At 39.5% G+C, this 14,290-nt stretch overlaps 1 protein-coding gene and 2 long non-coding RNA genes across 5 annotated transcripts; 1 reads left to right on the forward strand and 2 right to left on the reverse strand.

Moving 5' to 3' along the window:
• Positions 1-409: 409 nt before the first annotated feature.
• On the reverse strand, positions 410-1,106 carry LOC135426150 (uncharacterized). The gene is made up of 3 exons (XR_010435850.1): positions 812-1,106; positions 663-751; positions 410-603 (listed from the first exon to the last, which is right to left on the reverse strand). It is a non-coding gene; the product is annotated as an uncharacterized LOC135426150 (long non-coding RNA).
• Positions 1,107-2,343: 1,237 nt separating this feature from the next.
• LOC135426134 (S-phase kinase-associated protein 1-like) lies at positions 2,344-3,954 on the forward strand. Of its 3 annotated transcripts, none has more exons than XM_064679135.1 (3): positions 2,344-2,515; positions 2,666-2,716; positions 2,781-3,076. In XM_064679135.1, exons 1-3 carry the CDS (start codon positions 2,432-2,434, stop codon positions 2,853-2,855), a joined length of 210 nt encoding a protein of 69 aa, XP_064535205.1. In that variant the 5' UTR covers positions 2,344-2,431; the 3' UTR covers positions 2,856-3,076. The 3 variants fall into 3 exon arrangements, with proteins under 3 accessions (XP_064535205.1, XP_064535203.1, XP_064535204.1); XM_064679133.1 differs by adding an exon at positions 3,744-3,954 and having other exon boundaries at positions 2,352-2,515; positions 2,666-3,674; XM_064679134.1 differs by adding an exon at positions 3,744-3,954 and having other exon boundaries at positions 2,352-2,515; positions 2,666-3,660.
• LOC135426136 (uncharacterized) lies at positions 3,286-5,765 on the reverse strand. The gene is made up of 3 exons (XR_010435847.1): positions 5,646-5,765; positions 4,309-5,576; positions 3,286-4,224 (listed from the first exon to the last, which is right to left on the reverse strand). It is a non-coding gene; the product is annotated as an uncharacterized LOC135426136 (long non-coding RNA).
• Positions 5,766-14,290: the final 8,525 nt, after the last annotated feature.

The raw sequence follows: 14,290 nt of genomic DNA on the forward strand, positions 1-14,290 counted from the left end.
AAGTAGACATTGATAAAAATGATATAAGTGTTGAATACCTATAATCTTAAAAAATTGGCGACATTTAACTAAAGCCACACAAATGTTCAATAAGGCAACGGCGACCTTTCAAGACGTTTCATTCATAAAATAATTTAAGAAAAAATGTGTTTTATAAGTATTACGGCTGAAGAAGAACGTTGCAGTCGCAACTTAAAAACTAGTATTTCAATAAGAAAAAAATTATGCCACTTTGTTACACATTTCATTTTGTTCAATAAACAGTCGCCCAGATAGATTTGTATATTTTCGGGATTTTCCTCCCTTTAATATGCGTGGCAAAAGCATCAGCTCCAATATCGTTCAACTATTTCTTGCTTTAATATTAAAATGAATACCTTTTAACAAACATCAAAAGCTTTAAAAACAATTTAATTATATTGTGCTCTTTTATTTTGAATACCAACCAAATAGCACCTCTATCTTTATTAAGTATGCCTGAGAATTACCAGATAAAACAATTAGTGTTAGGATCGGTTCTATAGGCACACCAATACCCTCGCAGTCAATCCGCTCGGCAACAGCGCCGCTACAAGAAGGCTCAAGAGTTATCAAACACTGGATCTACCCCATGGGAGGAAATGTTACTTAATTTTCTCTTCCACTTTTTTCATAGAACTCACTTTTGCCATAACGGATCCGCGAATGATTATTCAATTTTCCAGCAGCTGTGATGCTTCTTCCATTAGCTCCACACAATGGGAAATGCTTTCTGAAAAGAAATGAAATGGCATAAGCATGACTTGTGTGTTGATAGGGAAAGTCGACATACCCAATTTATTGTGTCCAGCTCCTATAAGTTCTAAAACATCCTTAGAACAGCGATATCGATTATTATCGATCAAATGGATATATGGGTTATAGATGATTTAAACCAAGAACAAATATATATAAATACCGTCTTTTATCCATCTTCAATGGCTACAAAATCGGAAGTTGTTCTCTAAATGCTTTGTCGGAAATATGAATATTTCTTCCATTTTGGACTCAACACACATTCCTCTTAAAGGGCTTGTACTATAATGTGGGAGATCTTATAGCAAGTGGCTAAAAACAGTTCGCAAAGAATGCTTTTTAAATTAGCCTTATAAGAAATCAATTTTATATGTGGCACAAATTTAAAAAATATCGATTTTGGCGTGCTACATATATTACAATGGCCGATAAGCTTAGAAAATATTTGTTGTTATTGCATCAAGGATAGTTTCGTTTTATTATTTCATCCAATTAATTGAAAGCATACTGCTTCCAATATAACAACCAATTACATATGAATTACAAAGTAGATTGTCGCGTGCCAAACGAAGGTGGAGCTGCAATTTGAACACTGCAGGGTTTACGCCTGGCCCCTGGCTATGTTACGCCGATGTTAACAGAGTCAGCATAGTGCAAAACGAACTACACAGGTAAGAACTTAAATATATATTCTCTCAGAATCTTAGCGCAGTCTCTCCTCCTACAGCCTTCCAACTCACAACAGCAATGGTCTTAACATTTAAGTAATGGCGGCAGAGGGCAAAAATACGTACTTTCAGATACATATGTATTTTAATATGTCCCGTAACATAGATCTTCAGCAACAAAGGCAACAGCTGAGTACTTATCGGTTGTTACAAAGCATTCAGCTTTCTAGCGACTACAAAATGAGCAGCTGAGTACTGATTCATTAGGAAAAGTTCAGCTGATAAGTACTTATATTTTTCAGAGTACTCAGCTTTTCTGCAAGTGCCCGGGTAACCATCGGATCGGATCTGTTACATAAAACTCTGAATCTGAAAAGAAAGTAACCAGCACTGCTACACATAAAAATTTGAAACAAAAAACGCGGTTCAGCTAAAGGCGGATTATACACGATAGTATATTCATATAGTTATGTACATTTTTTAATTTAATTATAAAACACAATTAGACTTTACAGTTTCTATATTATTAATAATGTATAGCTTATGTATAATAAACATTTCAATTATTATTGATGTAATTTTTTTAAACTTAACATTTTAAATAACTCATAATGACTCAATATGGGAATACGAATGATCTCATTCGCCCATCTGGAAATCTATAGTATAAAACAATCGAAAATTCATCGTCCGTAATATCGTTGTTGCCCGACACTCGGCAACCGTACTGCCATCGCAAATTTAAATTACTTATGTTTATGAAATAAAATCTTTATAAAAAAACTAGCTGAAACACATAATTTATGCGGAGAAAATTAATGGAAGAAATATCATTTTTATAGTGGTATTAGATTCATGTCAATTTAAAATACTTGATACTTTTAACAGGTTGTGTAAATATCGCTCATCCCTATTTCAAAGGCGTGTCATACATTCCGGCAGATATAAGAAAATTGCAACGGGAAGCGTTTAACGCCATAAAATCAATCATGCCTGTTATAAAATTTCTGACTTCCGATGATATAATTATTGAAACAGACGATCAAATAGCCCAGTGCTCGGACATAATTAGGGTAAGCAGTTTGTACAAAATTTTCCAATAGAAAATTCACATTTTGCAATGTCATTAACATGTAAACAAAAGCGTTTCACTTCAAAACATTCCGAGTGGAACGTTCTCGCAAATAATATAAAGAGTAAATTTTCTGTTTTTTTTCTTTAAGCCTTTACTAGATATGTGCTCTACAGAAGAGGGTGATCTGCCAAAGCTGAAAGTGAGTGCAGCTATTTTGCGCAAAGTTATTGAATGGGCCGAACATCACAAATATGATCCTTCAGGGGACGCACAGTGCACCACTGATCCGTGGGACACTCAGTTTATCAGTGTTGACCAACCCACACTCTTCGAACTGATCCAAGCTGCCAATTATTTGAATATCAAGGGGTTACTCACGCTCACCTGCAAGGCAGTGGCCAACATGATCACAGGCAAGACCCCAGAAGAAATACGGAAGCTATTCGAAATAAAAACTAATTCCGCTCGCGCCGGAGAATACTACGATTGATTTATAAAGAACTAACTTAGTTGTTACATTATTAACAATATAATAAATTTGTACTCATTTTTTAGCAAACTTGTGGTAGACATCTATGAAATGTTTGTCAGTGGCAGTGTATAGAATTCGATTCATTTATAAATAAATCAACTCGCCAGGAAGTTTTTATTATTTGAAAGCATCATGTCTGGGCTAAATCCATATAAGCATTTTCTAAATTTTATCTGTAAGCTGTCGCCGCACGGAAGGATTTGTGAGGCCCATTTAAGGGCTGAACATCCCGAGTGTTTTCGGCAAAAATCCAGAATTTATGTACTATTGGAACTACCACAGAGGGCATGGAGGCATATGTTCTCTGGAGATCACTGTCATGATGTGCACTATTCGCATCATTACGATTTCTGTCCGATGTCGCTTCATGGGCACGATTCCTCCATTTTAGGCTGTGCGCTTAAAATTCTAATAATACTTGCCGTCAGCATCGGAATTTTGTATGCCGTATTTAAGGTGACTGCACAAAGACGTGCTTCGCTTCAATAAACAGATGCAATGGAACCTGCTTATAACTTCAAATTTCTAGAATCTAAGTTATTGGAAAGAATATCGAAACATAAAGGGCAACCTCTTATACAAGACATCAGTAATATACTCGCAAATTACCAGTTCGTATTACTCTGTAATTATATCTAACAGTACAATATAATAATTTTGGATTACCTCATATGTTATTTTTCCTTTTAATTAGCGGCAATCATAATTGGCGGCAGCTACATTCCAATAATTAATTTGGTCAAGATATTTGCAGAAACAATAGTTTTCATACTATTAATGCATATGGCATACATATCACATACATATGGCAAACATCCTCACATCGCAACATCAATGGCAGGCTCTGGAAACTCGTCCAAAAAAAAAATGATATTACCATCTTCTTAATGCATGTTTCCCGAAATGCTGGAACGGACAATATCGGGATGTGTGTGCGACCGGAAAAGAAACAATTGTGAAATCAGTAAATTATACACGGCAGGGGGATTATATAGCATAGGGAAACATAAAAAATAAATAAATTATAAAATAAAAACAATTGCGGTTTTATATGTTATGCCCTGCGAATCATAGAACAAAAGGTAGGTTTTTATACTGACCTAATGGATATTTGGCGGAAAATTTGAAACTTTTTCGCGCAACATTGGATAGGCTTCACTATGATTTTCAAAGATCTGTATGTAAAAAGATTTAATGTTTTGCGCATAATCCAGCACTCTTGGATGGAAAATGCTGATCAAAGTATAATAAATAGATACCTTGAATGCGTAGCACCATTCGTGGCCAAAGGAGAATACTCGTTGCAATGGTTAAGTTAAATTTGACTCATTATATTGCTGGAAATGGCACGAGGAAGCTGCATTTAGGCCAGGCCGACACTATTTTAATTTGGTTAAAGCTCGGCACAGCGCAGCCAGCGGCATTTCCGTCCACGGCGAGAGATTCAGTTCCTGCAACGGAAGCTGCTGCTGCTACTGCTCCCACTGCTGCTACCGCTATGTCCTCTGCTGTGTTGTCTGTTAACCGCAATAATTTATGCCTTTGAGCCGTGTTTGAGTCAAAGCCTTTGTATGAGAGTGTGCTAGTGTCTACATGCGTGTCTATGTGTCTGTGTCTGTGTCCGTGTGCACATAATTTTGCCTATTAAAGTAAAACACTAACAACGCTTATCATTACCAGCACCGCCCTGGCAGGCAGCAACCACAGCAGCAACAACAACAATTACGAACGCTGCGCTGCGTTGCGCATCCTTTCGTCGACGCCATTTTGTTTAGTTAATGCTCCGCGCGCGTGTGTGTATGTGTGTGTGCATGTTTGTGTCTTCGCCTCGCACTTCCTAATACAAAAAAGCGACTTTTCAGCACAAATTTTTAGCAAAATTAAAATATTTATGTTGCCGACGTGCTTAATGCCGCGCGCTGTTGCCACCGACATCGCTGTCGCCGTTCCTGATACTCTTTCGCTCAAAGCCCACCACCTACCCCAACGGATGCTGTTTAGTTTCTCATGTGTGTGTGTGTGTGTGTGTGGTTTGTATGCGTGCGTGATTTTGATTACGGGTTGTCTATGTGGACGTCCGCATACCCTTCATTTGAGAAGGGTTGGTCATAATTTTGTATAAACAGCTTTGCACATTTTTGTTTAGGGCTTGTTTCCATTGGAATTGAACCTCTAACTAAGTTGAATACGTGTTTTATTGTCGTACAACCGATAAATCATAAGCTGGAATAGAGCATCGACAAGTCGGTGTCATACTTAGAAAGAGTTATTTTTAGTTTAATGCAGCCGTTAAACAAAAGGCAATGTTTTGCTGAGAGTCCGCGCTCCTCGTGCAGCATTCGTCTCCCTAAAGGCAACATCATGATGCTGCCACTTACCATTTGCACTTTAACAACATCATTTTGCTGTACGTCCGTGGCGCAACTATGCAACCAGCTCACACAGCTGGACCTGCAACTCCACTTCCTGGTATTCCACCCAGCACTTCTATTGATACTGCATATTAAAAACAATATATTCAACCTGCCTTTTAACCGAACCGGTTCAAATAGGGAAATTACATTTATTTGTACCATAAACCGAACCATTAACATACATACCAATCTAACCATATGTGGTTAGATAAAGCCATTGTTGGGCCCAAGTTGTTTATGCAATCGGGCTAAGTCTTTAAGAAAGACTGCACGCGTTGCACGGTTCCGGGCACTAGAGCACAATTAATTGTTTTAATAAAAATAAAATGCATTTATTAAAGTGTCATAAGGCTCGCTGGAAGAAACCAAAAACAAGAGGCGAAGAGGAAGCGTCGCTCCTGCAATGGAGAAGCATAAGTAAAATAAGCATATTTCCTCGGGCCTTACTTGGCCAAGTTGTTTGAGGCCTCCTTTATGACCTTTTTTTCCTCTAAGCCACGCTTTCTGGTTCGCCGTGTGAGGTCTCTTTTTTATTTTGTATTCATCCAACCGTCTGTTTCTTTTTTAAAACTTTAAAATTTATGGCTATTTTGGGACTTACCGCAACTTCAAGCCTTGGGACTTCGTACGTTGTGATACCCTCTGCCCACCCGCCTAAGCATTAAGCAAATGCTTTTCACTTTTATTTGACTCATTAACAATATAAGTAAAAAAAACTGCGTAGATAGTATCTAGTAGAAACTGATTTATCAGTCGAAAGAGTCCTCTTGATTATTGGGCTTGCGACTTTAAGACTGTAAGCTCAAGCAAGGACTTTTTAGATTCTAGCTAGTGTGTGGGGTAATAGAGCATATCAACCCGCTTAATTTTGTGACTCTAACCAAAACTGTAAAGTAAAAAAGTTCATCTACTTTTTTTAGTTGAAATTTTAAACATAAACGCGAATGTACACGTACTATCTGAATATAATTTAAATTAAGAAAAGTCCATTGAATAAATAGAAAAATACGTATTTACAAAGATCTTCGAGAATAAATAAGAAGTTTATCTGATAGTTAGAAAAGGGAACTACAGTAACAATTTCCTAGTTATTACACTTTGGGCTATGCGTTAATCTACAATAAGTCGGCGAGTTATTCAGTCAGAATAAATTGTTGGACTTACAGGTTTACACAATTCCTCTTATTGAATGCTCAAATCTTCTCTAATGTCATCAGCTTTTAATTGATACTATTTGTAACTGCTTCTACCAGGTTGCCTTATAGGGCTAGATTCTTTTTGAAAATAACAGTCATAAATCATCACTGAGTTTTCAGTTCTTTAGGCACAGTTGGTTCTCACTAAGCAGTTCTTCTTATCAGTATCGTTTAGCAACTCTCTTAAAGCTCTTGGCAAATTTCACACTCAAGTGCGTTTAATTTAATTTTTCCGTATCTTTGACACATGGCAAATACGTTGCGCATACGCCATGTCGTGCCGTCAGAAATGCAAAAGAAAACTGAAAAGTAAAATTCGATTCGATAACAAATGAACTGTAAAACTGATGTTCATCTGTGAGTCCAGAGTATCAGAAATGTAAACTGAATTTCAAAAAGATGTGTGCTAGGACTCACAGGGCAGAGCAATTGAAATGGTAGAGAAAAGCAACAGAAAAAAACGGAAATTAAGCAAATGCAAGGATGACTCTTACCAAAAGGAAATAGTTGAAATATGCAATAGGAAATTTGCGAAAATCGAAAAAAAAGTAAAATCAAAGCGAAAAATATTGTCGAAATGAAAGCTCTATATGAATGCAGCTCTTTTTCGCTTTGTTTTATTTGTATGGGCCACACGATGCAACTCAAATTTAAACAACTAAAAGCTTGTCTTGGTCAACACACACACACATACATACATACAAACCGAAACACACACACGCCCGATCAGACAGACAGGCATTCAATGCAAGTGCTGCACAAATTCCCAAAGCTAAAACGTTGGGAGCAACAACAAAATCCAAACGAAACTCAAAACCAAAACCGAGCCAAGCCCCGTTTGCCATGCCGAGAATGATGGAGAGTGTTTTGTGTCGGTGTGGCTGCAACCGCATTTCGCACAAATATTGAAATGGTAATGGCGCGGTAGGGCAGCTGCGGGGACAGGCGCAAAAACTAAACCGAACGCTGCGGCCATTAGATGATTTATAGGTCAGTTCGCAGCCTCAGTCCCTGTCACTATTCCACCTCAAAAAAAAAACAAAAGCTAAAATGAAAATGAAAACGAATTCGAACAACTGCTGCATCGATTGACAGATAGAGCATGGCAAGCAACCGTGGAGTTAATTTTTGCCCTGCACCGAAATTGTTGAACCCTCGAAGTTGGCTAGAAACGGGTTCTAATTTCGAGAGTCGTGTTCTGCAATTGAAAGTGACACTTTACAGACAGCAAGAGACCGTTGAATCAACTCAAAATTGCGCTGATGAAAAACGCTCAGAATTGTTACGGTGAAAACCCGATATGATAGCCAATGCAATTTGCTACAACTATGGTCAAAATATGTTAAGAGTTGTGTAAAATTGTGAATATTATTGTATTCACCTTTAACTTCCAATTCACATTTTAATAAGTTAAACATACATACATACATATGTACTAGCAAGAAAGTTCAAAGATCTTTGAACATGATTTTTATGCCGATCAGATGGTAAACAAAACATTTTAACCTTGCGGGATGAACTTCCCAAATGAGTTTTTTGTTGCGATTCGGAAAATAAAATATTAAAGTTGTCAAGATCAGACAAGTAAAATGATGAACATCTTATTGAAGTGAAATTAGAAATATAGTCACAGCTAAAAATAAAAAATGGTTCAGTAAATTAAATATAATATCAATTCTTTAAAAAATCACAGTTTGTTATGTATTATTAACTTTTATTAAGCCCGTTTTTGCAGTCCAAGCACACAAATAATATCAAATGTCGTATGTGGACCTGGTGTAAGCATAGCTAACATAATTCGATTGGCGCTTGGGGACAAGGAATGGCAGCAGGTGTTGGCAGGATATAAATTCTAACTTGTTACAAGCTGGAAAAAATAAACAAACAAAAAAACAGAATTGAAATTAAAAATTGGTGTTGATTGTGAAATTTGTGACATTTGCTGCGCAGTGGCGCAGTCCACCCCTTTACCTCCTTGTCCCTATCCCTATCCCTGCATCAATTTGCCAAATATTGTTGCTGCTGCTGTGCGTCCTTGTATCACAAGCTGAGCTCCCTGTACCCATTGTTGGGCTGTGTCGTGTATGAATATTCGTGTTTCACTTGCTCGTTTATTTGCTTGCATTACAATTACCAAAGGAGCAAAGGACCCAAGCAGGACCCATATACACGTACGCAATTTGTTTGAACAGCACCTGGCCAAGAACTCGCCGAGTGTTGAACTGGGTGGGAGTGGATGGTGGAAGGGGTTGGACAGCAACTGTTGTTAGTTTGTCCTGTTACACAAACAAATTAATTTCGGACCGGACACTCGAAATGTTTAGCACAATTAAGCAAATGCTCCTAATTGAAATTTGTGTGCAGGTGTCGCACAGAGAGTAGCATGGGGAGTTATTGTTGATGTTAAATCATTTAACATCAGCACGAGTAGGTCAAATTATGCAAATTCTAATCATCGAATTGTTGCAATGTATAATGTTGCCATCATATTTGTAAATAATTATGCACATCAGACAACAACATTTGAAAACGAATTCACAGTGTTCGCATATGAACAAAAATTATTATACCCTGTACCAACTGAAATGGGAAAAGGGGTATGATTTTGTTGTACTGTTGTGCTATGTAACAGGCAGAAGGAGACATCTCCGATCCCATAAAAATCAGCATTAACAGGCGGAACGATTAAGCCATGTCTGTCTGACAGCCTCACTGTATGTCCATCCGCATGGGTAAAAGCGTCAATCTAGAAAGCTAACACTGAAGACTTGGAACGTAGGTCCTTTTATGACCCGCACAGTTTCTACTTTTTTTCAAATAATCAAAAACTTGCCCCACAATCGATTAAAATCGACATTGGTATCCTGCTTTTTGCGCATATTTCTTTGGTCTTAAGAGCTAAAGTAACAACATTTGACTTGTGGCTTATAGTATAGTATATTTAGATCAAGTATCAAATATCAAATATATAAGAACTCCAATTGGAACCGCACAACAATTAAAACCACAATTTTAAGGCTGTTGTCTATTTGTTAAAATATGAATATTCTATAACACAAACATTCAATAGCGTGCTATTTTTGAATTCAATAAATAGAATTGCAATTGCGATTCTATTGTATGCTGTGCTCTGTTTATATGGTACTATTTTAATTCAGTTTGTTTCATACAAAATAATGTTTATAATAGCTGCCTGGTATTGGGCGATGCCAATTAGTTCGCTCAGGTTATAGAGTGCAAATTCTCTACCGGCAGAAGAAAATACTTTACCCATCATTAGTATATTTGGTAAAAAATATTTGTTTTCTTTCGCCTAAAGTTTGAGAAAGTCAGTAGTCAGCAAAGGTAATTGATATTTTATTCAATGCAGTTATTGTAACAACCAACTATTCCGAATGGAGTTCACTTGTGTTAAACACTCAATTATATAAGGCTTACTCGAAGTAATTCAATTTCAAAATCAAGATCTACAAAACTTACATAAGTTTGAATACGACAACTGTTTTATAGATGTTAAAAGATCTTAACTGGATATCAAAGTAGTCAGTAAGTTAGTATAGAAATTAAAATTAAAAGTAACATAATAATCATAATAATTAACACCATTTATATATCCTAGCTTTATAACCTTACTTCATTGAACCCCAATTCTCAAATTCCACGTTATGTAGATCAAATGAGCTCGAAGCCGACCAATTCAAAGACTCGCTGGAAAAGTATTTAGTAGCTATTCTCCGTTTAATTTTAAACACTCATTCATGCATTAATCATTACCTATTTACCATTCAGAGTGGGCGAAGCAAATCTCCAATGCACAAAGATCTTTAGAAGTGAGTTTGTATCCGATTGGATGGTTAATAACAACTATTTTTATACAACTATTTGGACTGTAATTTGACCAGTCAGTTATATAACTCTTTCCTTATTGAGCACGCAAAAAAGGAAGCATTTATGTAAATGGCACCCACTCTTTGTAATTTCAGTGCTTTACAACATTCAGTTATTTATATGCAAGGAATTCTGTATTCATATTTCATATTATTTATATGCTAGCGGAAGTTTTGAAGCGTCGCGCACACAGGATATTAAAAGGATACGTAGTCATGCGTGTGAAGTGCCAACGGTAACGTCACCCAACGGCCACATATGGTACTTATCGTCATGGACATGAACCGCTATATATATTGCTTTCTTATTTCTTTATTTTTTAAAGGTGAATTATGAATGAGAGGGCATTGCCCTGCCAAAAAGTTGGCACAAAGGAGATGCAGACAATTTCAGTTTTTAGTCCTTGCCAACTTTCAAAAAGTCGTTTCAACAGAATTTTAATTAAAGCTCGTAATGCATTTTTAAATGCCTGTCATCTGGAAGTTGTCCACTCCTGGCTCAAATTTAAATTTAAGGACCACAAACAAAACTAGTTTAATTTAAATATGCGCGAGCAGCCGCCAGGCCTTCATTGTGGTCAGCAAAAAACCCAACCACACATATCATTAGTTTTTTTCTATTTTTTTTTTTTTGAATGGTAGGAGCAAAGAAAAGGGCAGCTGAAATTATGAGCTAAGCGTTAAAGAATCGCGACCCACAGCCGTAGGAGCAGCAGCAGCTAAAACATCATCACGTAACCACACAATTGTGGTCAAACTCAGTCCGAGGCTCTAGATGATTCCCCTGATGTTGGCGCCTGCTGTTATCCTTAGCACAGCTCACAGCATATTTTGCTAATGGCATTTCAACTATTTTGATCTTATGCCTTTGGTCTTGTGCGCCTTTCGTATAACACAATTTTTGCCTTTTGACTTATTGTTTATTTGTTCATGCATTAATTTTTTGGCAATTAACACATTAGGAAAAATAACCTACAGTAAAAATTGAATTAGATAATTTTTTTGTAATAAGCATGGTAGTTTATATTTTACTCAAGAACATTCCGCAGCTTGTGAAGAAATGTACTCGTTGACAACATTAGCACACATATAACCTGCATTACTAGCCTATCTTATCTATTATCCATTCATTAGTACTTTTTTTTTTTTTTTTTTTTTTTTTTTAATTTATTTTATTTTGCGCTGGAATCGATCAGTGCCTTCTGATCTCTACCAAGCGGAGTTAAGGGTATATTGTATAGTTATTATTTAATAACTTAAATGATGATTACAGACTTAAAAATATATAACAATAATGGGAAAGGGATGTTTAAGTGATGCGCCTCGTTGGTAGGTCTTCGGGGTGTAGCCTTCGGAGGCGCCTCTCACTGATGGGCTCTGCCAGGGCCCTTGCGGCCGCGTTCGGATGCTGCACCAATTTGTCGGAGTATCGGCTGCTGAAGAAGTTGAGCTGATCTCCGACCTTTGTTAGGCGGAGATCGCGTTCGATGGCGTCTGTTGTTACGTACCATGGCAGGCCAGCAACCTTGCGTGCTGCCTTGGCTTGGACCACTCTTATGCGACGGAGCTGGTGTGCTGATGCCGTGCCCCAAACTTGGATCGCATATGTCCAGATAGGCGTTACCATCGTTTTGATTAGCAGTGTCTTCGTGGATATGTGCAGCTTGCTTTGAGGCTTTAGTAGCCAATCGAGCTTTTGTAGTCTTCTCAGGCATTTTGCTCTCGTTGCTGCGATGTGAGGCCCCCATATGAGCCTTCGATCGAGGTGGACACCCAAATAGCAGAAAGAGTTGGTCTGCTCAATGGTTCCTCCATCGAACCGTAGCCCCTGGCAGCTGTCTGGGCGCAGCGTAAAAGTGACGCAGGCGGACTTGGCACAGTTTATAGCGATGTTCCACATAGCTGTCCAGGTTTCGATCTGCAGCAGCCAGTCCTGCACTGCACTTGTAGCAGCTTGCAGATTTTTGTGGGAGGCTAGGAAGGCAGTGTCGTCCGCATATGTTGCCACCAGCAGTCTCGCAGGGCTGAGGTCTTCGTTGCTTTGTCCTTGTGTGGGCAGGTCCGCCGTGTACAGCGTGTACAGCATCGGACCGAGGACGCTGCCTTGTGGGACACCTGCTCTGATGCCCTTAATTGCCGACCTTTGGTCTTTAACGGCCACATTAAAGGTGCGTCCTGCCAGAAAGGAGCTAAGGATGCTGAAGTATGGCGCTGGGAGTATCAGTTTGATCTTGAACAGAAGACCATCGTGCCAGACCTTGTCAAACGCTTGTTTGACATCGAGGAAAACGCCGACGCAGTATTGCTTCTGCTCAAAAGCTTCTATTACATGTTTTACTGCCCGGTGGACCTGCTCGGGGCAGCCGTGAGACTTTCTGAAGCCAAACTGATGATCCGGGACCAGGCGCGTGACCTCGTCGAGTTCTAAGAGACGGCTTAGCAGAAGTCGCTCAAAGACTTTTGAGAGCGTCGGCAGAAGGCTTATAGGGAGGTAGGACTCAAGTTGAGTTAGCGGCTTACCGGGTTTGGCGATCATCACAATTTTCGCATGTTTCCATTGCTTCGGAAAGTGGCCAAGGCGGAGCATGGAGTTGAAAATTGTGGCGAGCGCCATGACTCCTTTGCGTGGGAGAGCCTTAGCTGCTCTGTTGTCGATTTCGTCGCATCCTGGGGTCTTCTTTAGCTCAAGCATTTTCAGCTGTGTCCCGATTTCCGCGGGGGAGATGCTTCTTATCGGGAGAGCCATCTGCAGTGGAGCGTCCAGTGACTCGGCTACTTTACGGCGCTGTGCAACATCTGCGAAGTCGAATGGCTTGAAGGTTGTCTCCAAGTAGTCAGCAAATGCATTGGCCTTTTCCTCGTCCGATCGGAGCCAGAGGCCAGAGTGGTCCGTGATCGGGGAGGTAAAAACTGTTTGCCTTTTAATGCTTCTGGTGAGCTTCCACACTGAAAAGGTGCTGTTGCCGTCATGCCCAGTTGCTTCGAGGAAGCTGTCTAGATTTTCCGTTCGAGTCCTAGCCAGCAGTCGTCTGAGCCGGTTGGACGCGCTTACCATTTCTGCCTTGGTAGAGAGGTCTCCGTTGCGGATGTACAGCCTCCTTAGACGTCTTTTGTCGGCAAGGAGACTCCTGGCTTCAGGGCTTAGTAGGGACCTTCTGAAGGTACGAGTGTGAGGCAGGGTTTGCGGGGCTGCACGTCTAGCAGCTTCCGTAATTTTCGCTGTGAGGTGGTCAACGTAGCTCTCCAGTTCACTTGCCGTATTTATGGTGACGTTGAGCTCTAATGTGTCCTCGAGGCAGGCCCGGTATACTTCCAAGTTAGAGCGCGGCGGGAGCATTTTGCGGATTCCAACTTCCCACTTGGGAGTCTCCTCGAGCTCAATCAGTAATGGGAGGTGATCCGACGTCAGGTCAAGGAGGCTTCGTATTCGCAGCTGTTCCTGTCTGAATCCCTTGTAGAGCCCGAAGTCAAGTGCACTTGGTGTTGCAGTAGCCCTATATGGGTAGCACGTTGCCTCTCCAGTGGCTATGACTTCGACGCCTTCATTCTCAATGGCAGAGAAGAGCGTTCTCCCTCGGGAGCACATGCGGTAGTTTCCCCACCAGCGATGTTTGGCATTCCAGTCTCCTCCTGCCAGGAATTTGGGGCCAAGCTGGTCGAAAAGGGCTTGAAAGTGTGCCTCAGTCACTCTCAAGGCCGGAGGGCAGTATACAGACGCGAGATTGAAGTCGCCTCTGCTGGATC

The sequence above is a fragment of the Drosophila montana genome, unplaced genomic scaffold, assembly GCF_035044405.1.
Source record: "Drosophila montana isolate Dmon_TW-CO22-7 unplaced genomic scaffold, ASM3504440v1 contig_1964_1, whole genome shotgun sequence".
NCBI classification, from domain to species: domain Eukaryota; kingdom Metazoa; phylum Arthropoda; class Insecta; order Diptera; family Drosophilidae; genus Drosophila; species Drosophila montana.